This window comes from Odontesthes bonariensis, chromosome 1, assembly GCF_027942865.1.
Source record: "Odontesthes bonariensis isolate fOdoBon6 chromosome 1, fOdoBon6.hap1, whole genome shotgun sequence".
In the NCBI taxonomy this organism is placed as follows: Eukaryota; Metazoa; Chordata; class Actinopteri; order Atheriniformes; family Atherinopsidae; genus Odontesthes; species Odontesthes bonariensis.
The window spans coordinates 38,830,243-38,855,774 of record NC_134506.1 but is presented as its reverse complement, the minus strand read 5'-3'; the positions used below and the strand labels follow the sequence as shown (position 1 = coordinate 38,855,774).

Below are 25,532 nucleotides of genomic sequence, written 5' to 3'. Positions count from 1 at the left end.
TCAAAGGCTTTGGAAGAAGTAAATATAGGGAATGTTAAACAGACCAAATGGATCCCATTAATCACATTTCTGAATTTTTTTTTTCACGTACTATTACCATGTGTCAAAGATCTGTAATGTTACATTGCCCATTTTTAGTAAAATTATACTTTATTTTTGTTTAAGTCGAGACACTACAGGTGAATAGGGTAATATTTTAAAATAATAGATATCACCATGAAACTTCCTCAGTTGATTACTAATACAAGTATGAAAAAAAATGTATTACAAGTTTTAGAAATTTGTATGTTTAATTATGCAAATTAGGCAGTATCTCAATAATGCACAAATTTGCATACATTTCCGGAAGATAGATCTGAACATATGATAAAGCCAGGTGCAAAATTCTTCTTTTATTTTGTTTGCACACAAAATGAAAAGAAAATTACAGAGGGATTTCAGGATATCTGATTTCATTTCCTAGGAAATCAAAAAATACTGTCCATAGCCTAAAAAACATCGATTTCCGCCATATTTTTTATTATAATGTCACATAAATCAGGCCAGGAATGATTTATCAACAAATATCTTCAAAATACTGCTATGTGTATAACTGGAAAGTTTGGTGTTAGTAAAGGATATATATATGGGTATATATATATATATATCCATAGGCTGAGATATTGATACTGGAAAAAAAAAAATTTATTTCTTTTTTTATTTTTGAGATTTAAATAGGGGAATTCCATTCATTTGTATAAGAAAAAATTGCTCAAAAACAGAATAAATGATCAGGCCCTTAGTAATACTAATATTGAATAACACAATCTTATTAATAAAGAATACAAGCTCAATACAATACAATAAAAGATATAGGCATATCAATTCATTGAGACATGCGACATGTACTGTATGACCAGCCACTGTCATTAACTCCCCTCGGTTTCCTAACGACAGGTGTGCTAACGGTCAGGTGTGCTGCTTCCCGATGCGTCATCAGCTAATCTTATAGATTTTCTTTTATTGCATCTTGCAAAGCGCAATTGTTGCTTTCTTTTCTTTGAAAGTTTCTGTGTTATGGGGCATTTTCGGAGATTCCGTGAAAGCTCAACACGGGAGTGTCGGAGTCCACCACGTGATGCGTCTGAGCCAATCACGTTAGCAGAAACGAGCAATAGCCAATGAGATTTTGTCATTAGCTATAAATCCGCCTTTAGACATTCACGATTGGTTACTGATAGAAAGGAAGTGCCATTATTTGGGTGACATATCATTGTGCAGGAGACTCAGGCTGTGTTCGAAACCGCCTACTTCTCCTACTATTCCTACTAGTCATACTTTTTTAAGTTCCCGGATGTACATTAGATGCATACTAGATTCGCCGAAATGTTGAGTATTCATCATGAGGTTACTTGTCACACTCAAACTACCCAAGATGCAACGTAACGTGACGTCCCCATCGCCATTTGAACGGTCAAATTCCGTTAACGGGACGAGAGCAGTCAAAACGGCATAACCGGAAGTGCGTTGCTCACTGCGGCTAGCTTTAGTAGCGCCGAATTCGTGGCAACAAAATTGTAAAAAGCTGGTATTTTGTCAGATTTTCAACACCTTGGAATATTCTCACCTGAAAATGTTTCAAATGTTGCTAAAGTTATATATTTACAGAGTTTATAGCTTAAAGGTTGGGTAGGGGATCTTTTTCTGGAACATTTTTTTACATATTGCTTGAAATACTCTTCACACCCCCATTGCAACCAATTAATTAAAAGTTTTGACATTAATATGAAAAGTTTTAGTGGGCTCTAGAACGTACAATCTAGGAAAAACAGTCTCCAATCATTGTGAACGGACCGTTCACAATGATTGGATACTGATGCCGTCTATCAAACTGCAATCTGCTCCTCCCTCCCCCTCCTTCCCACTGTGCGCGTACCCTGCTCCGTGAACGAATTACACGTCCAGAAGCTTGGCCGGAAGCTAAACTAGAGCCAGCTTGGCTAGCACCTAGCATTATTAAACGTATAGTTAGCATATACTAAATACTAAACATTAAATACGGCAACGATCGATGCTTGCTGTCAGAACAGCGCTCGTGAACCTTCGTGCTCGTGCGCGTTCATGTACTCTAGAGGCGTGCCTTCGGGGGGAAAGTGAAGAAAAAACTGAGTGAAGCTGACACCCCACCCACGTGAAAAATTCAAGCAAATAGATTGATCGGTTAGTACTCCGTTTGTGCTGGTTTGTGCCGGTTTGTGCCGTTAAAATTTTCGTTTGTGCTGCTTTGGTTTCTGAGATATTAAAGATTATTTTTTAGGTCATCCAAAGGTCACCATCCCCGCATATTACTCCAAAACAAACCAAAGTAGTCTACTTTTTTTAGTGCTCCGTTTGTGCAGGTTTGTGCCGTTAAAACTGGCGTTTGTGCTGCTTTCGTCTCTGAGATATTATGAATTATAATTTCGGCCGATGACGTCACCATCCCCCCATCTTGCTCCAAACCAAACCAGAGTGGTCTACTTTTTTTAGAGCTCCGTTTGTGCAGGTTTGTGCCGTTAAAATTTTCATTTGTGCTGCTTTCGTCTCTGAGATATTATGAATTATAATTTCAGCCGATGACGTCACCATCCCCCCATCTTGCTCCAAAACAAACCAAAGTAGTCTACTTTTTTAGTGCTCCGTTTGTTCAGGGCTCTCAAGTTTTCAAGTTTGCTTGGAGTGAGATTCGGGCGGGGCAGGGGCCTGGCCATGTTCGTGGGGGGGTTTCTTTCGGGTTTTTTTGGGGGGGGTCCCTTGCAGTATCCCATCGCCATAAACTAGCTACTTAAAGAACAAAGAAATTGTTTTATTTATACCAAAATCACAAATCTTCACTTTTACACTAAATTCTGCTATATTTTAAAATAAATTGTTTTAGGTATGCAAAGTCTTGACAAACAAAAAAACAGACAAATTAAATTAAGAAAAACAAACATAACCCCAAATGGGCCCCTTGAGCAGTCCTTCTCTGTGTGTGTTTGTTTATGAGTGCTGTTGTAAGTGTTTGTGGCAGATTTTGATGCTTGATGACTGATATTGGGGGCTCCCATTTAAAGCACTGTGGCTCAATGTCAGCCATTTTCACAGTCATGATGGATGACAGAGTTCCATTCAGAAACAAAGTGTTCCTGGTCTTGGTTTTATTGAGCCCCACCATGGAAAAAACCCTCTCTGCATCAACATTTCAGTGCGGCAGAACTAATACCAGTTTGGCAATTGTAGATAGCCTTATTGGGAATCTGTTCATACCAGTCACCTTTGAAAAAAATTAACCACGGAAGCCTAATTACACTCCTACATATTTTTCATTTTTCATTAAGTTGCTCATGTCAAAGGGTGTGTGCTGAATATTTAGGCCTACTACTCCAACGAACACTTTAATCGGCAGGTATTGGTCTTTTACAAAGAGTAGGAAAACTATAGTAACTAATAAAATATTCAAATAAATGAAGATATGACCTGCTGATGATCCTGACGGTTCTCTTCCACCTCCAGCTCGTCTGAAACTTCTGCAATCTGCACGCATTCAGAGCATAATAGGTTATATCCGCTGTGCATTCATGGGACGCGTGCTTGCAGCTGAAAGCTATTTCAGACCTCACCCGGCAACAAGAAATTCTGTTTTCTGATTGGCTGAGAAATTCTATTTGTGATTTGCCGATGGGTTGCTAAATCAAGACAGCTGTACCAGAGCTATAGTTCTGAGCTGTACGAGCGCACAGTAACCTGCCATTGACTCGTTTATAGTATCGGCCATTAGAATTTCTGTGCGACGAAGTTGATCATTTCTCAGCGTGAGAAATGGCATGTGTGGCGTGTGAGGGTGTGAACTTGTTGAAATGCGTGTGTTTCACGCTCATTGCGTGAGACTTGAGAGCCCTGTGCAGGTTTGTGCCATTAAAACGGGCGTTTGTGCTGCTTTCGTCTCCGAGTTACGTTTTACTTTCAGTTGATCACATGATTTCACTATATTGATCAGGAGGCAATGAATTTCATCTGCTGCAGGTTGTAGTCATTCTGTTTTGTTCCAGTAAGTTCTTTTCGCCATCAGTGGGAAGTTGTCGGATATGTTGCTAACGCAGGAGAGAACAGAATTAACACATATAACCCTTGAGTGACATTCAGTGACGGTAATGCACCAATTTCCTTGCCAACCATCAATAAACTAATTAAAAAAATACTGACTCCGTAAAATACATATAACTTCATTATCAGGCTAATGTCACTGTTATTTGCAGAAAGGGATTTTAAAAAACAAATTTAGGCTACCTTCTGTTCTCTCCTGCGTTAGCAACATATCCGACAACTTCCCACTGACTGAATTTTAACGGCACAAACCAGCACAAACGGAGAACTAACCGATCAATCTATTTGCTTGAATTTTTCACTTGGGTGGGGTGTCAGCTTCACTCAGCTGACAACTTCCCACTGACTAAATTGGCGAAAAGAACTTACTGGAACAAAACAGAATGACTACAACCTGCAGCAGATGAAATTCAGCAAGATGGGGGGATGGTGACGTCATCGGCTGAAATTGTAATTCATAATATCTCAGAGACGAAAGCAGCACAAACGCCAGTTTTAACGGCACAAACCTGCACAAACGGAGCACTAAAAAAAGTAGACTACTTTGGTTTGTTTTGGAGTAATATGGGGGGATGGTGACCTTTGGATGACCTAAAAAATAATCTTTAATATCTCAGAAACCAAAGCAGCACAAACGAAAATTTTAAAGGCACAAACCAGCACAAACGGAGCACTAACCGATCAATCTATTTGCTTGAATTTTTCACGTGGGTGGGGTGTCAGCTTCACTCAGCTTGAAGAAAAGGGTTGGGACTTTTTACCTGTGTATTTTCAAAATGCAGCTTCGCTGGACTCAAAATCCAGGATCTCCTACCCTACCTTTAAGCGAAATCAGCTTTTCAGGCCGGCTGATTTCGGCTCGGGCAGGAGTGAAGTGCACTGTGTGTAAACCAGAGGTCGCGTTAACCGACAATTGTCCGTCATTGACGGATTTTTTTCAGCTATGACGGAAAAATTTGAAGGCCGTCCGTCATTTTGACGGATTTGACCATTACCATCACCAATAATAAAAAAATAACAAAAAAACACACAATTGAAATCATAGGCAAGTTATGACATTTTTCTTACTCTACATAAGTTTCATTGCCGTCACCAACTTTCAATCTGAGCCGCAGCTTTGGTGTTCAGTGGGCCGATACATTGTAGCCAGCTGCGCGAGGGTGTTCTGATAGCCGCCCGTCTGTAACTTTGACAGATGATGAGTCATAAAAGTAGCCTATCGGTAACCTCACGCCCGACCTGGTGGTGGCGAGCTTGTGCATATTAATTAGCAATTTATTAGCGATTGATTAGCTGTCATCTCTTTCACTGCACGTGCATTCGTTGTCTATCTGGCTCGAGCATACGGTCAGCATTAGGCCTACGAGTTACGACCAGCACAGCAGCATTACCATTCAATGTAGCTTAGATGTCAAGGCAGCTCAGTGTAAAGGGATTTTTTAAAAAGCCCAACTCCAGTGGTCTTGTTGAGAGAGGAGAGAAGAGAGGGAGCGATGCGATGCGATGGAGGAGGAAGAAGGGCAGGCTGTTCTGCCAGCGGCGCCAGCAGCGAGTATACGGGGAAAGCAACGAGCGGGAAGGAGGTCAGGCGAGAGTACAGGGTTCAGTGGGAGACGGAGTTTAGTTGGCTTAGGGCAGAAGGGGGCAAAATGTTCTGTGACATCTGCAGGAGGGCTAAAGTAAGCAATGGGTTTGTTAAGGGCTGCACGACTGCAGAAATCGGCCCTAAATGACCACAAAAACAGCCACATAGAAGCCTGCTCGGTGACTAGACAGAGTGTACAGATGGAAAAGCACGTTGAGGGTGGCATCTTCTACAGGAGGCCAGTGGGTTTTTTATTATTATTGGAGTAAGTTTAGCATGTGCAGCAGGATCTTAAGGCTCTATTCTGAGGAGGGCTTGATCAATGGCGATTTTAGGTAGTGGCCAAGGGTGGCCAGGGCCACCACTGAAATGTCATTGGTCACCCCGATGGCCACCCTAGATCTGATAGGTAATTGATCAAGTTCGTCCACACAACAAACAAGAGAAACGCTGTCAGTCAATGGTGATGGCTGGCTGACGGATCAGTTTTACATTTTGAACTAACACAATAATGGTCGGACTGATGCTGCAGAGAGCTGATTTCTGATCAGTTTTTCGAGTGACCCTGCAGGTCTGGGCGGCTATGGCTTATTTTATCGTTCAACATCTGGCAACCCTGCTCAGTAGAGCCAACGCGAGATGAACACTGCCTGTCACCTGCAGCTCCCGCGAAACAGGATCAGAGAGCCCGCATCCATTAACTGGATTTATCGGATTCATACAATAAGGTATGGTAATATAATGATTTATGTCGTAATTTGCTCTGAGTGTGTAGGGGAACTTTATTCAACAAACTTTATGTAAGAGGAACAGCTAAAAGACGAGGGCACAAGACGAGAGGAGGGCACACGTTTTAGCTAAAACCGCAGCCTGCAAACCAGTTAGTCAGTTTCTTTTTTGTTGTTGCTAACAGGATAAATTGAATATGAAACCGTTCAGGACAGGAGCAGCATACTTTTCTCGAAAGTTGGGTACTTTCATGAGTAGGATACAGACAGCAGTAGGCTAGCAGCTAATTTATCCTGCTGTATGTCGAAACCTAGCACATGAAGTGAACGTTTGAAAGCCGGACTCTGAAGTTGTGGTGACTTTGACAGTGAGGAGCCTCTTGTCCGTGTCTTCAACCCATTTGAAGAAGTAACGACTATAGTTTAAGTAAAGTTGGAGTGAATAATTGAAGTGAAGTCCAGATCACGGTCACCAGCCACCTGTAACCCACAGCGCAGGTCTACTTCAGAGTGTGACTTCACCCACCCATAGCTAAACTTGCGGTACATATTTGACCACAAATGTATATCGTAATCCTGTTGTTCAAACGCAGCGAAAATAAATTGTCATTCACACAAAATCATGATACATTCATCAAAGTGTAATATGGTTTCGAAACGTTTATAATTCCTCATAGATGGAAGGCGCTGTACAAAATAAAAGTATTGTAACGACCCAGAATTAAGGTAAAAGCACACTGCTGGCTTGTTTCCTCCTCTCCCTGTCAATCACTGGACCGCAGGTCATGTCACTCAGGTGTGGGCTGGTGATTGGGGGAGAGGAGTGGGCGTGGGCAGGTCTGGTGCTCTCCTGGGGTTGGTTGCGGAGCAGGACTGAGAGTCACCCGTGTTCTGTGATTGTACTGCTAGTGTAAAACTTAATAAAGAGCAGTTCGGCAACCGCCGGTCTCAGAGCCTCCGTGAAGTCACTACAGTATTATTATTGTGAGAATGCATGAAGCATTCTCACTATTAAGTTCCTGTTTCTCTTTATTATTATTGTGAGAATGCATGAAGCATTCTCACTATTAAGTTCCTGTTTCTCTTTATTATTATTCCGTATTCCATATTCTTCCGCCGTTTTTCGGCATTCAAATACTTCAGCATACTTTCAGCTATTTCAACAAATTTGGTATCAAAATGTTCAGCTCTTTCAGCTCTCGATGGGAAATATTTTTTGGTGTTTGTAACTTTTCAACTTTTTAAGATATTAAGCTTTTTGTTCAACTTTTTTCCCATTGAAACTAATGTTAAATCTTCAAATCCTTTCAAATCCTTTCAAATCCTTCAAATCTTAACTAGTTCAGCATACTTTCAGCTAGAGACACCATTCAAATTTTAAAATGTTCATAAGACATTCAGCTATTACAAAATGTCTCATCTTTTAAAAATATTCGGCCAATTTTGAAATATGACAGTTTAAAAAATATGAAAATTAAGTTCTTCAAATCCTTATCTTGAAATCCTTTCAAATCCTTCAAAACCTTAAAATCTTTTCAAATCGTAACTAGTTCAGCGTACTATCAGCTAGAGACACCATTCAAATTTTAAAATGTTCATAAGACATTCAGCTATTACAAAATGTCTCATCTTTTAAAAATATTCAGCCAATTTTGAAATATGACAGTTTAAAAAATATGAAAATGAAGTTCCTTCTTGGATTTTAGAGTGAGACATTCAGCAGTGCTGATAAGTTTCAACTTTTCAAACAAATTACTGTAACTTTCATACAGTTTAACTGAGAGAAACAAATTATACCTTAAAATGTAGGAAAACTTGTCCTCTTTCAGCCAATGTAACTCTTAAAGAGCTCACATGGACAGATTTTGAACTATGAGCCTTTAAGCTTGAACAACTTGTCAAATTTTGAGGAAATCTGCCATTTTTGAATCAGCTTCAAGTGTTTCAAACTGCTTCGATTTAAATATAGTTGACTCCACAGATGTAAAAGTACTTTGCTAAGTTCCTCTAAGCCTTCTGCTTCTAATGGTGTTAAAATTATTTTTCTAGCTGCTCAACTTTTCTCACAAGATGTATTTGAAGTCAGTGTTCGGTGTCATTTCTCTCCCGCGATCGGCGGGCGGCCGTCTCATCTCTCCATATATGTTGTGTGTGTTCAACCTGCTTCGATTTAAATATAGTTCACTCCACAGATGTAAAAGTACTTTGCTAAGTTCCTCTAAGCCTTCTGCTTCTAACGGTGTTAAAATTATCTTTCTAGCTATTCAACTTTTCTCACAAAACGTGTTTGAAGACAGTCAGATTTGTCCCGCGGCTGCAGCAGCTAGCTCTGTGTCACTCTGTGTAGTCTTTAAGTAGGTCAAATGCACTTCAGGTGTAACACAACGAGATGGCTTAATGGTAACACTACCAGCCTTTCGTGCAGGTGGCCCGGGTTCAACCCCCATAATGTCAGACCACGTTTTATAATTTTTTTATTTTATAATTATTTAAGCATACTTTCAGCATTTTCAACTGTTTCTAGCTTAATTTTATCTTCAAATTCTTCAGATCATTTCAAATCCTTCAAATCTTAACTACTTTTGCATACTTTCAGCTAGAGACACCATTCAAATTTTAAAATGTTCAAATCTTTTAGCTTTTTAAGATTTTTCTTTATTAAGGTAATTCAGCTCATGCATTCTCACAGCTGTTTCGCAGGAACAGCTCTTTCTAGTTCCGTATTCCATATTCTTCCGCCGTTTTTCGGCATTCAAATACTTCAGCATACTTTCAGCTATTTCAACAAATTTGGTATCAAAATGTTCAGCTCTTTCAGCTCTCGATGGGAAATATTTTTTGGTGTTTGTAACTTTTCAACTTTTTAAGATATTAAGCTTTTTGTTCAACTTTTTTCCCATTGAAACTAATGTTAAATCTTCAAATCCTTTCAAATCCTTTCAAATCCTTCAAATCTTAACTAGTTCAGCATACTTTCAGCTAGAGACACCATTCAAATTTTAAAATGTTCATAAGACATTCAGCTATTACAAAATGTCTCATCTTTTAAAAATATTCGGCCAATTTTGAAATATGACAGTTTAAAAAATATGAAAATTAAGTTCTTCAAATCCTTATCTTGAAATCCTTTCAAATCCTTCAAAATCTTCAAATCTTTTCAAATCGTAACTAGTTCAGCATACTATCAGCTAGAGACACCATTCAAATTTTAAAATGTTCATAAGACATTCAGCTATTACAAAATGTCTCATCTTTTAAAAATATTCAGCCAATTTTGAAATATGACAGTTTAAAAAATATGAAAATGAAGTTCCTTCTTGGATTTTAGAGTGAGACATTCAGCAGTGCTGATAAGTTTCAACTTTTCAAACAAATTACTGTAACTTTCATACAGTTTAACTGAGAGAAATAAATTATACCTTAAAATGTAGGAAAACTTGTCCTCTTTCAGCCAATGTAACTCTTAAAGAGCTCACATGGACAGATTTTGAACTATGAGCCTTTAAGCTTGAACAACTTGTCAAATTTTGAGGAAATCTGCCATTTTTGAATCAGCTTCAAGTGTTTCAAACTGCTTCGATTTAAATATAGTTGACTCCACAGATGTAAAAGTACTTTGCTAAGTTCCTCTAAGCCTTCTGCTTCTAATGGTGTTAAAATTATTTTTCTAGCTGCTCAACTTTTCTCACAAGATGTATTTGAAGTCAGTGTTCGGTGTCATTTCTCTCCCGCGATCGGCGGGCGGCCCTCTCATCTCTCCATATATGTTGTGTGTGTTCAACCTGCTTCGATTTAAATATAGTTGACTCCACAGATGTAAAAGTACTTTGCTAAGTTCCTCTAAGCCTTCTGCTTCTAACGGTGTTAAAATTATCTTTCTAGCTATTCAACTTTTCTCACAAAACGTGTTTGAAGACAGTCAGATTTGTCCCGCGGCTGCAGCAGCTAGCTCTGTGTCTCTCTGTGTAGTCTTTAAGTAGGTCAAATGCACTTCAGGTGTAACACAACGAGATGGCTTAATGGTAACACTACCAGCCTTTCGTGCAGGTGGCCCGGGTTCAATCCCCATAATGTCAGACCACGTTTTATAATTTTTTTATTTTATAATTATTTAAGCATACTTTCAGCATTTTCAACTGTTTCTAGCTTAATTTTATCTTCAAATTCTTCAGATCATTTCAAATCCTTCAAATCTTAACTACTTTTGCATACTTTCAGCTAGAGACACCATTCAAATTTTAAAATGTTCAAATCTTTTAGCTTTTTAAGATTTTTCTTTATTAAGGTAATTCAGCTCATGCATTCTCACAGCTGTTTCGCAGGAACAGCTCTTTCTAGTTGTGAGAATGCATAAAGCATTCTCACTATTAAGTTTCTGTTTCCCTTTATTGTGAGAATGCATGAAGCATTCTCACTATTAAGTTCCTGTTTCTCTTTATTGTGAGAATGCATGAAGCATTCTCACTATTAAGTTCCTGTTTCTCTTTATTATTATTCCGTATTCCATATTCTTCCGCCGTTTTTCGGCATTCAAATACTTCAGCATACTTTCAGCTATTTCAACAAATTTGGTATCAAAATGTTCAGCTCTTTCAGCTCTCGATGGGAAATATTTTTTGGTGTTTGTAACTTTTCAACTTTTTAAGATATTAAGCTTTTTGTTCAACTTTTTTCCCATTGAAACTAATGTTAAATCTTCAAATCCTTTCAAATCCTTTCAAATCCTTCAAATCTTAACTAGTTCAGCATACTTTCAGCTAGAGACACCATTCAAATTTTAAAATGTTCATAAGACATTCAGCTATTACAAAATGTCTCATCTTTTAAAAATATTCGGCCAATTTTGAAATATGACAGTTTAAAAAATATGAAAATTAAGTTCTTCAAATCCTTATCTTGAAATCCTTTCAAATCCTTCAAAACCTTAAAATCTTTTCAAATCGTAACTAGTTCAGCATACTATCAGCTAGAGACACCATTCAAATTTTAAAATGTTCATAAGACATTCAGCTATTACAAAATGTCTCATCTTTTAAAAATATTCAGCCAATTTTGAAATATGACAGTTTAAAAAATATGAAAATGAAGTTCCTTCTTGGATTTTAGAGTGAGACATTCAGCAGTGCTGATAAGTTTCAACTTTTCAAACAAATTACTGTAACTTTCATACAGTTTAACTGAGAGAAACAAATTATACCTTAAAATGTAGGAAAACTTGTCCTCTTTCAGCCAATGTAACTCTTAAAGAGCTCACATGGACAGATTTTGAACTATGAGCCTTTAAGCTTGAACAACTTGTCAAATTTTGAGGAAATCTGCCATTTTTGAATCAGCTTCAAGTGTTTCAAACTGCTTGGATTTAAATATAGTTGACTCCACAGATGTAAAAGTACTTTGCTAAGTTCCTCTAAGCCTTCTGCTTCTAATGGTGTTAAAATTATTTTTCTAGCTGCTCAACTTTTCTCACAAGATGTATTTGAAGTCAGTGTTCGGTGTCATTTCTCTCCCGCGATCGGCGGGCGGCCGTCTCATCTCTCCATATATGTTGTGTGTGTTCAACCTGCTTCGATTTAAATATAGTTGACTCCACAGATGTAAAAGTACTTTGCTAAGTTCCTCTAAGCCTTCTGCTTCTAACGGTGTTAAAATTATCTTTCTAGCTATTCAACTTTTCTCACAAAACGTGTTTGAAGACAGTCAGATTTGTCCCGCGGCTGCAGCAGCTAGCTCTGTGTCTCTCTGTGTAGTCTTTAAGTAGGTCAAATGCACTTCAGGTGTAACACAACGAGATGGCTTAATGGTAACACTACCAGCCTTTCGTGCAGGTAGCCCGGGTTCAATCCCCATAATGTCAGACCACGTTTTATAATTTTTTTATTTTATAATTATTTAAGCATACTTTCAGCATTTTCAACTGTTTCTAGCTTAATTTTATCTTCAAATTCTTCAGATCATTTCAAATCCTTCAAATCTTAACTACTTTTGCATACTTTCAGCTAGAGACACCATTCAAATTTTAAAATGTTCAAATCTTTTAGCTTTTTAAGATTTTTCTTTATTAAGGTAATTCAGCTCATGCATTCTCACAGCTGTTTCGCAGGAACAGCTCTTTCTAGTTATTATTCCGTATTCCATATTCTTCCGCCGTTTTTCGGCATTCAAATACTTCAGCATACTTTCAGCTATTTCAACAAATTTGGTATCAAAATGTTCAGCTCTTTCAGCTCTCGATGGGAAATATTTTTTGGTGTTTGTAACTTTTCAACTTTTTAAGATATTAAGCTTTTTGTTCAACTTTTTTCCCATTGAAACTAATGTTAAATCTTCAAATCCTTTCAAATCCTTTCAAATCCTTCAAATCTTAACTAGTTCAGCATACTTTCAGCTAGAGACACCATTCAAATTTTAAAATGTTCATAAGACATTCAGCTATTACAAAATGTCTCATCTTTTAAAAATATTCGGCCAATTTTGAAATATGACAGTTTAAAAAATATGAAAATTAAGTTCTTCAAATCCTTATCTTGAAATCCTTTCAAATCCTTCAAAACCTTAAAATCTTTTCAAATCGTAACTAGTTCAGCATACTATCAGCTAGAGACACCATTCAAATTTTAAAATGTTCATAAGACATTCAGCTATTACAAAATGTCTCATCTTTTAAAAATATTCAGCCAATTTTGAAATATGACAGTTTAAAAAATATGAAAATGAAGTTCCTTCTTGGATTTTAGAGTGAGACATTCAGCAGTGCTGATAAGTTTCAACTTTTCAAACAAATTACTGTAACTTTCATACAGTTTAACTGAGAGAAACAAATTATACCTTAAAATGTAGGAAAACTTGTCCTCTTTCAGCCAATGTAACTCTTAAAGAGCTCACATGGACAGATTTTGAACTATGAGCCTTTAAGCTTGAACAACTTGTCAAATTTTGAGGAAATCTGCCATTTTTGAATCAGCTTCAAGTGTTTCAAACTGCTTCAATTTAAATATAGTTGACTCCACAGATGTAAAAGTACTTTGCTAAGTTCCTCAAAGCCTTCTGCTTCTAATGGTGTTAAAATTATTTTTCTAGCTGCTCAACTTTTCTCACAAGATGTATTTGAAGTCAGTGTTCGGTGTCATTTCTCTCCCGCGATCGGCGGGCGGCCGTCTCATCTCTCCATATATGTTGTGTGTGTTCAACCTGCTTCGATTTAAATATAGTTGACTCCACAGATGTAAAAGTACTTTGCTAAGTTCCTCTAAGCCTTCTGCTTCTAACGGTGTTAAAATTATCTTTCTAGCTATTCAACTTTTCTCACAAAACGTGTTTGAAGACAGTCAGATTTGTCCCGCGGCTGCAGCAGCTAGCTCTGTGTCTCTCTGTGTAGTCTTTAAGTAGGTCAAATGCACTTCAGGTGTAACACAACGAGATGGCTTAATGGTAACACTACCAGCCTTTCGTGCAGGTGGCCCGGGTTCAATCCCCATAATGTCAGACCACGTTTTATAATTTTTTTATTTTATAATTATTTAAGCATACTTTCAGCATTTTCAACTGTTTCTAGCTTAATTTTATCTTCAAATTCTTCAGATCATTTCAAATCCTTCAAATCTTAACTACTTTTGCATACTTTCAGCTAGAGACACCATTCAAATTTTAAAATGTTCAAATCTTTTAGCTTTTTAAGATTTTTCTTTATTAAGGTAATTCAGCTCATGCATTCTCACAGCTGTTTCGCAGGAACAGCTCTTTCTAGTTGTGAGAATGCATGAAGCATTCTCACTATTAAGTTCCTGTTTCTCTTTATTATTATTATTATTATTGTGAGAATGCATGAAGCATTCTCACTATTAAGTTCCTGTTTCTCTTTATTGTGAGAATGCATGAAGCATTCTCACTATTAAGTTCCTGTTTCTCTTTATTATTATTCCGTATTCCATATTCTTCCGCCGTTTTTCGGCATTCAAATACTTCAGCATACTTTCAGCTATTTCAACAAATTTGGTATCAAAATGTTCAGCTCTTTCAGCTCTCGATGGGAAATATTTTTTGGTGTTTGTAACTTTTCAACTTTTTAAGATATTAAGCTTTTTGTTCAACTTTTTTCCCATTGAAACTAATGTTAAATCTTCAAATCCTTTCAAATCCTTTCAAATCCTTCAAATCTTAACTAGTTCAGCATACTTTCAGCTAGAGACACCATTCAAATTTTAAAATGTTCATAAGACATTCAGCTATTACAAAATGTCTCATCTTTTAAAAATATTCGGCCAATTTTGAAATATGACAGTTTAAAAAATATGAAAATTAAGTTCTTCAAATCCTTATCTTGAAATCCTTTCAAATCCTTCAAAACCTTAAAATCTTTTCAAATCGTAACTAGTTCAGCATACTATCAGCTAGAGACACCATTCAAATTTTAAAATGTTCATAAGACATTCAGCTATTACAAAATGTCTCATCTTTTAAAAATATTCAGCCAATTTTGAAATATGACAGTTTAAAAAATATGAAAATGAAGTTCCTTCTTGGATTTTAGAGTGAGACATTCAGCAGTGCTGATAAGTTTCAACTTTTCAAACAAATTACTGTAACTTTCATACAGTTTAACTGAGAGAAACAAATTATACCTTAAAATGTAGGAAAACTTGTCCTCTTTCAGCCAATGTAACTCTTAAAGAGCTCACATGGACAGATTTTGAACTATGAGCCTTTAAGCTTGAAGAACTTGTCAAATTTTGAGGAAATCTGCCATTTTTGAATCAGCTTCAAGTGTTTCAAACTGCTTCGATTTAAATATAGTTGACTCCACAGATGTAAAAGTACTTTGCTAAGTTCCTCTAAGCCTTCTGCTTCTAATGGTGTTAAAATTATTTTTCTAGCTGCTCAACTTTTCTCACAAGATGTATTTGAAGTCAGTGTTCGGTGTCATTTCTCTCCCGCGATCGGCGGGCGGCCGTCTCATCTCTCCATATATGTTGTGTGTGTTCAACCTGCTTCGATTTAAATATAGTTCACTCCACAGATGTAAAAGTACTTTGCTAAGTTCCTCTAAGCCTTCTGCTTCTAACGGTGTTAAAATTATCTTTCTAGCTATTCAACTTTTCTCACAAAACGTGTTTGAAGACAGTCAGATTTGTCCCGCGGCTGCAGCAGCTAGCTCTGTGTCTCTCTGTGTAGTCTTTAAGTAGGTCAAATGCACTTCAGGTGTGACACAACGAGATGGCTTAATGGTAACACTACCAGCCTTTCGTGCAGGTGGCCCGGGTTCAATCCCCATAATGTCAGACCACGTTTTATAATTTTTTTATTTTATAATTATTTAAGCATACTTTCAGCATTTTCAACTGTTTCTAGCTTAATTTTATCTTCAAATTCTTCAGATCATTTCAAATCCTTCAAATCTTAACTACTTTTGCATACTTTCAGCTAGAGACACCATTCAAATTTTAAAATGTTCAAATCTTTTAGCTTTTTAAGATTTTTCTTTATTAAGGTAATTCAGCTCATGCATTCTCACAGCTGTTTCGCAGGAACAGCTCTTTCTAGTTATTATTCCATATTATTCCGCCGTTTTTCGGCATTCAACTACTTCAGCATACTTTGAGCTATTTCAACAAATTTGGTATCAAAATGTTCAGCTCATTCAGCTCTTGATGGGAATATCTTTTGGTGTTTGTAACTTTTCAACTTTTTAAGATATTAAGCTTTTTGTTCAACTTTTTTCCCATTGAAACTAATGTTAAATTTTCAAATCTTTTCAAATCCTTTCAAATCCTTTCAAATCTTTCAAATCTTAACTAGTTCAGCATACTTTCAGCTAGAGACACCATTCAAATTTTAAAATGTTCATAAGACATTCAGCTATTACCAATTGTTTCATCTTTTAAAACTATTCAGCCAATTTTGAAATATGACAGTTGCAAAAATATGAAAATTAAGTTCTCCAAATCCTTATCTTTAAATCCTTTCAAATCCTTCAAAACCCTCAAATCTTTTCAAATCGTAACTGCTTCAGCATACTTTAACCTAGAGACACCATTCAAATTTTAAAATGTTCATAAGACATTCAGCTGTTACCAATTGTTTCATCTTTTAAAAATATTCAGCCAATTTTGAAATATGACAGTTTAAAAAATATGAAAATGAAGTTCCTTCTTGGATTTTAGAGTGAGACATTCAGCAGTGCTGATAAGTTTCAACTTTTCAAACAAATTACTGTAACTTTCATACAGTTTAACTGAGAGAAACAAATTATACCTTAAAATGTAGGTAAACTTGTCCTCTTTCAGCCAATGTAACTCCTAAAGAGCTCACATGGACAGATTTTGAACTATGAGCCTTTAAGCTTGAACAAATTCTCAAATTCTGACGAAATCTGCCATTTTTGAATCAGCTTCAAGTGTTTCAAACTGCTCCGATTTAAATATAGTTCACTCCACAGATGTAAAAGTACTTTGCTAAGTTCCTCTAAGCCTTCTGCTTCTAATGGTGTTAAAATTATTTTTCTAGCTGCTCAACTTTTCTCCCAAAACGTATTTGAAGTCAGTGTTCGGCATCATTTCTCTCCCGCGATTGGTGGGCGGCCGTCTCATCTCTCCATATATGTTGTGTGTGTTCAACCTGCTTCGATTTAAATATAGTTCACTCCACCGATGTAAAACTACTTTGCTAAGTTCCTCTAGGCCTTCTGCTTCTAACGGTGTTAAACTTATCTTTCTAGCTATTCAACTTTTCTCACAAAACGTGTTTGAAGACAGTCTGCGCCTCAGTTTGTCCCGCGGCTGCAGCAGCTTTGCTCTGTGTCTGTCTATCTAGTCTTTAAGTAGGTTAAATACAGTCCCAGTTTAACAGAACGGAATGGGCTAATGGTAACAGTACAGCCCTTTCGTGCGGGCGGCGCGGGTTTGATCCCCAGCATGTCAGCTCAAAACTAAAAAAAAATTTTTTTGTAACTATTTAAGCATACTTTCAGCCATTTCAACTGTTTCTAGCTCGAAATCATTATACTTTCATCTTTTAAATGTCATTTCAACTTCAAACTCCTGTTTCTTCTCAGCTTTTTTTAGCTTCCATAGCTCTTTCAGCTTTTAGCTTCTTTTAGCTTCTTTAGCTGTTTTAGCCTTTTTTAGCTTGTTTAGCTAACTTCTAACGCTAACTCTTTTGCTCCTTCAGCTGCTTGCTTCTTCAGCTCCTTTAGCTTTAGCTTCTTCAGCTGTTAGCTTCTTCAGCTGTTTTAGCTTTAGCTCCTTCAGCTGTTAGCTTCTTCAGCTGTTTTAGCTTTAGCTCCTTCAGCTGTTAGCTTCTTCAGCTGTTTTAGCTTATTTTAGCTTCTTCAGCTTTTAGCTTCTTTTAGCTTCTTTAGCTCCTTTAGCTCTTAGCTTCTTCAGCTCCTTCAGCTTTAGCTTCTTCAGCTCCTTTAGCTTTAGCTTCTTCAGCTCCTTTAGCTTTAGCTTCTTCAGCTACTTCAGCTTTAGCTTCTTCAGCTGTTTTAGCTTTTTTTTTAGCTTCTTAAGATATTTTAGCATGGTAATTCAGCTCTTGCATTCTCACAGCTGTTTCGCAGGAACAGCTCTTTCTAGTTGTGAGAATGCATGAAGCATTCTCACTATTAAGTTCCTGTTTCTCTTTATTATTATTCCGTATTCCATATTCTTCCGCCGTTTTTCGGCATTCAAATACTTCAGCATACTTTCAGCTATTTCAACAAATTTGGTATCAAAATGTTCAGCTCTTTCAGCTCTCGATGGGAAATATTTTTTGGTGTTTGTAACTTTTCAACTTTTTAAGATATTAAGCTTTTTGTTCAACTTTTTTCCCATTGAAACTAATGTTAAATCTTCAAATCCTTTCAAATCCTTTCAAATCCTTCAAATCTTAACTAGTTCAGCATACTTTCAGCTAGAGACACCATTCAAATTTTAAAATGTTCATAAGACATTCAGCTATTACAAAATGTCTCATCTTTTAAAAATATTCGGCCAATTTTGAAATATGACAGTTTAAAAAATATGAAAATTAAGTTCTTCAAATCCTTATCTTGAAATCCTTTCAAATCCTTCAAAACCTTAAAATCTTTTCAAATCGTAACTAGTTCAGCATACTATCAGCTAGAGACACCATTCAAATTTTAAAATGTTCATAAGACATTCAGCTATTACAAAATGTCTCATCTTTTAAAAATATTCAGCCAATTTTGAAATATGACAGTTTAAAAAATATGAAAATGAAGTTCCTTCTTGGATTTTAGAGTGAGACATTCAGCAGTGCTGATAAGTTTCAACTTTTCAAACAAATTACTGTAACTTTCATACAGTTTAACTGAGAGAAACAAATTATACCTTAAAATGTAGGAAAACTTGTCCTCTTTCAGCCAATGTAACTCTTAAAGAGCTCACATGGACAGATTTTGAACTATGAGCCTTTAAGCTTGAACAACTTGTCAAATTTTGAGGAAATCTGCCATTTTTGAATCAGCTTCAAGTGTTTCAAACTGCTTGGATTTAAATATAGTTGACTCCACAGATGTAAAAGTACTTTGCTAAGTTCCTCTAAGCCTTCTGCTTCTAATGGTGTTAAAATTATTTTTCTAGCTGCTCAACTTTTCTCACAAGATGTATTTGAAGTCAGTGTTCGGTGTCATTTCTCTCCCGCGATCGGCGGGCGGCCGTCTCATCTCTCCATATATGTTGTGTGTGTTCAACCTGCTTCGATTTAAATATAGTTGACTCCACAGATGTAAAAGTACTTTGCTAAGTTCCTCTAAGCCTTCTGCTTCTAACGGTGTTAAAATTATCTTTCTAGCTATTCAACTTTTCTCACAAAACGTGTTTGAAGACAGTCAGATTTGTCCCGCGGCTGCAGCAGCTAGCTCTGTGTCTCTCTGTGTAGTCTTTAAGTAGGTCAAATGCACTTCAGGTGTAACACAACGAGATGGCTTAATGGTAACACTACCAGCCTTTCGTGCAGGTGGCCCGGGTTCAATCCCCATAATGTCAGACCACGTTTTATAATTTTTTTATTTTATAATTATTTAAGCATACTTTCAGCATTTTCAACTGTTTCTAGCTTAATTTTATCTTCAAATTCTTCAGATCATTTCAAATCCTTCAAATCTTAACTACTTTTGCATACTTTCAGCTAGAGACACCATTCAAATTTTAAAATGTTCAAATCTTTTAGCTTTTTAAGATTTTTCTTTATTAAGGTAATTCAGCTCATGCATTCTCACAGCTGTTTCGCAGGAACAGCTCTTTCTAGTTATTATTATTATTCCGCCGTTTTTTGGCATTCAACTACTTCAGCATACTTTGAGCTATTTCAACAAATTTGGTATCAAAATGTTCAGCTCATTCAGCTCTTGATGGGAATGTATTTTTGGTGTTTGTAACTTTTCAACTTTTTAAGATATTAAGCTTTTTGTTCAACTTTTTTCCCATTGAAACTAATGTTAAATTTTCAAATCTCTTCAAATCCTTTCAAATCCTTTCAAATCTTTCAAATCTTAACTAGTTCAGCATACTTTCAGCTAGAGACACCATTCAAATTTTAAAATGTTCATAAGACATTCAGCTATTACCAATTGTTTCATCTTTTAAAAATATTCAGCCAATTTTGAAATATGACAGTTTCAAAAATATGAAAATTAAGTTCTCCAAATCCTTATCTTCAAATGCTTTCAAATCCTTCAAAATCTTCAAATCTATTCAAATCGTAACTGCTTCAACATACTTTAACCTAGAGACACCATTCAAATTTTAAAATGTTCATAAGACATTCAGCTGTTACCAATTGTTTCATCTTTTAAAAATATTCAGCCAATTTTGAAATATGACAGTTTAAAAAATAGGAAAATGAAGCTCCTTCTTGGATTTTAGAGTGAGACATTCAGCAGTGCTGATAAGTTTCAACTTTTCAAACAAATTACTATAACTTTCATACAGTTTAACTGAGAGAAACAAATTATACCTTAAAATGTAGGAAAACTTGTCCTCTTTCAGCCAATGTAACTCTTAAAGAGCTCACATGGACAGATTTTGAACTATGAGCCTTTAAGCTTGAAGAACTTGTCAAATTTTGAGGAAATCTGCCATTTTTGAATCAGCTTCAAGTGTTTCAAACTGCTTGGATTTAAATATAGTTGACTCCACAGATGTAAAACTACTTTGCTAAGTTCCTCTAAGCCTTCTGCTTCTAATGGTGTTCAAATAATTTTTCTAGCTGCTCAACTTTTCTCACAAGATGTATTTGAAGTCAGTGTTCAGTGTCATTTCTCTCCCGCGATCGGCGGGCGGCCGTCTCATCTCTCCATATATGTTGTGTGTGTTCAACCTGTTTCGATTTAAATATAGTTGACTCCACAGATGTAAAACTACTTTGCTAAGTTCCTCTAAGCCTTCTGCTTCTAACGGTGTTAAAATTATCTTTCTAGCTATTCAACTTTTCTCACAAAACGTGTTTGAAGACAGTCAGATTTGCCCGCGGCTGCAGCAGCTAGCTCTGTGTCTGTCTGTGTAGTCTTTAACTAGGTCAAATGCACTTCCGGTTTCACACAACGAGATGGCTTAATGGTAACACTACCAGTCTTTCGTGCAGGTGGCCCGGGTTCAATCCCCAGGATGTCATCTCAAAATTAAAAAAAAAAGTTTTTTCGTAACTATTTAAGCATACTTTCAGCCATTTCAACTCTTTCTAGCTCGAAATCATTACACTTTCATCTTTTAAATGTCATTTCAACTTCAAACTCCTGTTTCTTCTCAGCTTTTTTTAGCTTCCATAGCTCTTTCAGCTTTTAGCTTCTTTTAGCTTCTTTAGCTGTTTTAGCCTTTTTTAGCTTCTTTAGCTAACTTCTAACTCTAACTCTTTTGCTCCTTCAGCTGCTTGCTTCTTCAGCTGTTTTAGCTTTAGCTTCTTCAGCTGTTTTAGCTTTAGCTCCTTCAGCTGTTAGCTTCTTCAGCTGTTTTAGCTTTAGCTCCTTCAGCTGTTAGCTTCTTCAGCTGTTTTAGCTTATTTTAGCTTCTTCAGCTTTTAGCTTCTTTTAGCTTCTTTAGCTCCTTTAGCTCTTAGCTTCTTCAGCTCCTTCAGCTTTAGCTTCTTCAGCTCCTTTAGCTTTAGCTTCTTCAGCTCCTTTAGCTTTAGCTTCTTCAGCTGTTTTAGCTTTTTTTTAGCTTCTTAAGATATTTTAGCATGGTAATTCAGCTCATGCATTCTCACAGCTGTTTCGCAGGAACAGCTCTTTCTAGTTATTATTATTTTCAAGCCAGTTCGGGTCTCATTCATGAAACGGATTTGCACAAGAAAATCTCCAGATAACCACTAGCTACGTTTTACCTCATGTCACGGTTAGCCACAAGATAGCTTTTCAAGCCAGTTCGGTAACTAGATAGCTGGCGCTACCTAACTGAAAAACGTTGATAACTAGCTAGCTACTGGCTAGCCTTTGACATATTGAGCTGAAACCAATTGAAGTTGTGGCATTTCATATAATTTTTGTTCTATGAACCGTTCTTAAAAAGTCTGCTAGTTGGCGTTGGCTAATATGCTAGTGGTGGCTAAGGCTAGCAGAATTTCCGTGTTTTTTGGAACCATACAGGAGTTTTTTAGCTCTTAAACTCATCAAAAATCAACTGCGTTCAACTACGTCAGAGAACAGACTCACAGGTTTAGCAATTCTCAGTTTGAGATTGAGTCTAAATGTGCAAAAAAATTAGATTTGGATGAGTTTGATAAGAGATTTGCTGCACAGCAATCGTCACATAGAGCTTCTGTAAATTTGATACTGAATAGCAATCAGTTGATATACATATTTTGTTATTGTTAATGGGGGGAAAACATTTCTGCTGCTACAATAATCCCAAGGGAAACACTGTTTTAATGTACTAAAAAGTGGAATGCTCATGTATGTAGACCAAATATTGAATTTATCACACTTGGGTGTTGAAAAAACTGTTGTATATGGGCTCATATAAAGTACAAAGTACGATGGGCTTCCTAAAAAAATTGCCACCCCTCTACCACCCCATGTATAAATCTCTAGAATCGCCACTGGGCTTGAGCACAACAGCAAGCAGGATCATATGTTAAAGCTGAAGCGCCAACTGTTACTGTCAGCGGACAAGTGAGAAAAAAAAAAAGGACCCTTGGTTGGCGTACTCACACATTTAGACTTCTTCTTTCCTCAAACAGCCTTCTATTCACACAAGAGTCCTGAATTTGTCAAGACATGAGACTTTTGCAGAACATTGCCGATTGTGTAACATCGTCTGCATTTAGCAGTATCAGGTTTACAAAGTAGGACTCACATTCTGAACGACTGACTTTGCTCTGCACTAAACGTCTGACCTGCGCGGTGACAAGACAGAATGTGCAGATGGAAAAGCACGTTGAGGTTGCCTGTAACGAGGCACTAAAAACACAACTTAAGGTTGTGTTACACATGGCAAATACAAACACACCTGGCCACTAATATAACTGTTGAGAAAATGCTGATCACATACCTAACACTTCAACAGAACGGGGAGCCCGAAACCGTGTTCATTGGCAACTATGTAATTCCCTCTGGTACCGCCGAATGCATCACAAGTCAAATAAAAGATGTGCTATCGGGTCGTGGTGTAGCGATGTCTCGGGTCGTTGGGTTGGGAAGTGATGGAGCGAATGTGATGGTGGGTCGAAAAGGCACAACAGTTGCGCCAGAATGACTGTCCCTACCTCATAAACATTCACTGTGGTGCGCACAGGACGGCAGCCCGAGACGCATCAGAGGCTGTGCGTGAAATAGATGCATATGACACCACTATTAATAACATCTACACATTCTACAAGAATTCCCCGATTCAAACACACAAAAGGAACTGCAAAATGAAATGGATGAACGCGTGGTGTATTTCGGCACGCGTGCGCAAGCATTGTACAGCGCGTCCCGTAAGGAGTAAAAAGGGGCGCTTTTTACGGGTGTCCTTATACCACGCGTGATATAAGAAAACAGAACGCGATCGTTAAGATATAGCTATAACGTGTGCTCTCGACTTGTGGATATGATCGCTTAGGCTTGCGATAACAAGCGAGCTCCCTATTCAAATCAATGCGGGCCAGAAGGAAGGTTTGAGCTACAACAGGTCAATTGCAGATTACCACTGCAACCATTCTAAGTGGACTGTTCATATTTCACTTCAATTGTTCTAAGTGGACTGTTCGTATTTTCACTATTTTCTTCGTTCGACTACGTTATAAAATAACATGTTCATATGCCCAACAGCCGCAATGTTTTTAGCAGCGAAAAAAACGAGTTCACAAGTGACCGAACGTCAATCTCTGAAGAAATGCATAAATAGAAAAAATATTAGATAATACACACTTGTTCTGTGAATTATTTTTTAAATGAAAATAAGTCAATAAAACACGAGTTATTAAATATAAGCATTAGGATATAGCCTGTATATTAGCCTACCATTTAAAAGCCTGTATATTACCATTTAAAATAAAATGACGGATAATAATGGACAATGACGGAATTTTTACGACCCTGTCCGTCAAAATGACGGACAGTGAAAAAGTCTAGCGCAACCACTGGTGTAAATGCTCTGCATACTGTCTGATCGATGAGTATGCCGTATGTAGGCTAGTAGTCGGTTTCGAACACAGCCTAAGAGCTTTACAACGATACCGGTCATGACAGTAAATAGACGAAGCACGGCATGGCGCGTTAGGAGAATATGCAAATGAAATGAAGAAATTAACATTTTGGAGGGAATAAGTCGATCAATATGATGTAAAGGAATGCAATAGAGAAATGAAATACAGGAGTAACACATAAAGAAAGAAATTAAATATATTCCAAATAAATTAAATTGAAAACTGAGTGGCACAATAAATAAATAGCAATGCAAACCCAGGCTTAAATGAATGCAGTTTAAGATTAAAGCAGAAAAAAAACATGTACTTCACATTCTGTATGATTATATTTCCACAAATAACATCCACCATCAACATATTTATTTTGCCATTTATATAAATATATATAACGTGTATATATATGTATATATATATATATATATATATATATATATATATATATATATATATATATATATATATATATATATATATATATATTTATTTATTTGATTTTTTTTCGGATTATGGCAGTCTTAGTCCTCCGTAATGTGATCATTTGGAAAAAAAAACAAGCGATAAAATACCTCATGACTGAGATGCGTTTTCAGTATTCCAGCACACAATCTCAAAATGTGAAGATTCAGAGTGGCTCTTGGACACACTGCACCTTTAAAGAAAGAACGTTAATTTTGGTGGGGAACCAAACAGGTACTGTCAATTAATTCAATTCAATTCAATTCAATTCATTTCAGTTCAGTTATATAGCGCTAAATTACAACAAATGTCATCTCAAGGCACTTAAATAATGTAGTCCAATTCAAGCCAATTGGAATTCAATTAATTGTAATCATAATTAATTTCAAAATAATCCAATTCATTCATATAGAGCCAAATCAAAAACAATTTCCTAGCTAAGGAAACCAACAGATTGCACCGTTAATTAACTAAAATACTACTGTTCACTTAACAAAACTGATTAAATGAAGGCACACACATGCACATCTCTTTACTGAAAGTGTTGTCAGTCAAACAAAATGGCTGTTACAGTTCATTGGTACTGAATCCACCACTCCTCATTGTGGTCCTCAGCCGTTTCATTACACATTCCATTTTGAAGCGTCTTTGAAAGGTATCCTTAATGCAATAATTTGTAACAACGGCTGCTGAGTAATGAGCACAACCAAAACAAAAATACGCCTGATGCCAGTGTGTAGACTTTATGAAGAGTATCGACTGGTAAATGTACTGTTACAAGTTAAACCACAACTTTTATAATGAGCAGAAATAAAGATGTGGGCAAATTTTCTTCATTCATAGTTCAACATTCAAAAATGTATCACTATCCCTAAAAAAAAAATTCGACAGGACTAGAAATAAACACCTATGTGCGTGTTGACGGCAAAATTACAAAATGGAGACAGGTGCAACAACCGCCACCATAGTCGCAGTTTATTGCGCACTATAAGACAGAATGGAATGTTTCTGGCACTGAAATATTTCTGAACATGTAG

At 36.7% G+C, this 25,532-nt stretch overlaps 1 protein-coding gene across 1 annotated transcript in view; it reads right to left on the bottom strand.

Moving 5' to 3' along the window:
- The window catches only part of LOC142385558 (alpha-1,3-galactosyltransferase 2-like), a 48,421-nt gene extending 23,735 nt beyond the window's left edge, over positions 1-24,686 (bottom strand). The window contains exon 1 of the mRNA XM_075472192.1: positions 24,606-24,686. Coding sequence (XP_075328307.1) covers positions 24,606-24,610 — 5 coding nt within the window. The 5' untranslated portion in view covers positions 24,611-24,686. The remainder of the gene's footprint in view (positions 1-24,605) is intronic.
- Between the last annotated feature and the right edge of the window lie 846 nt (positions 24,687-25,532).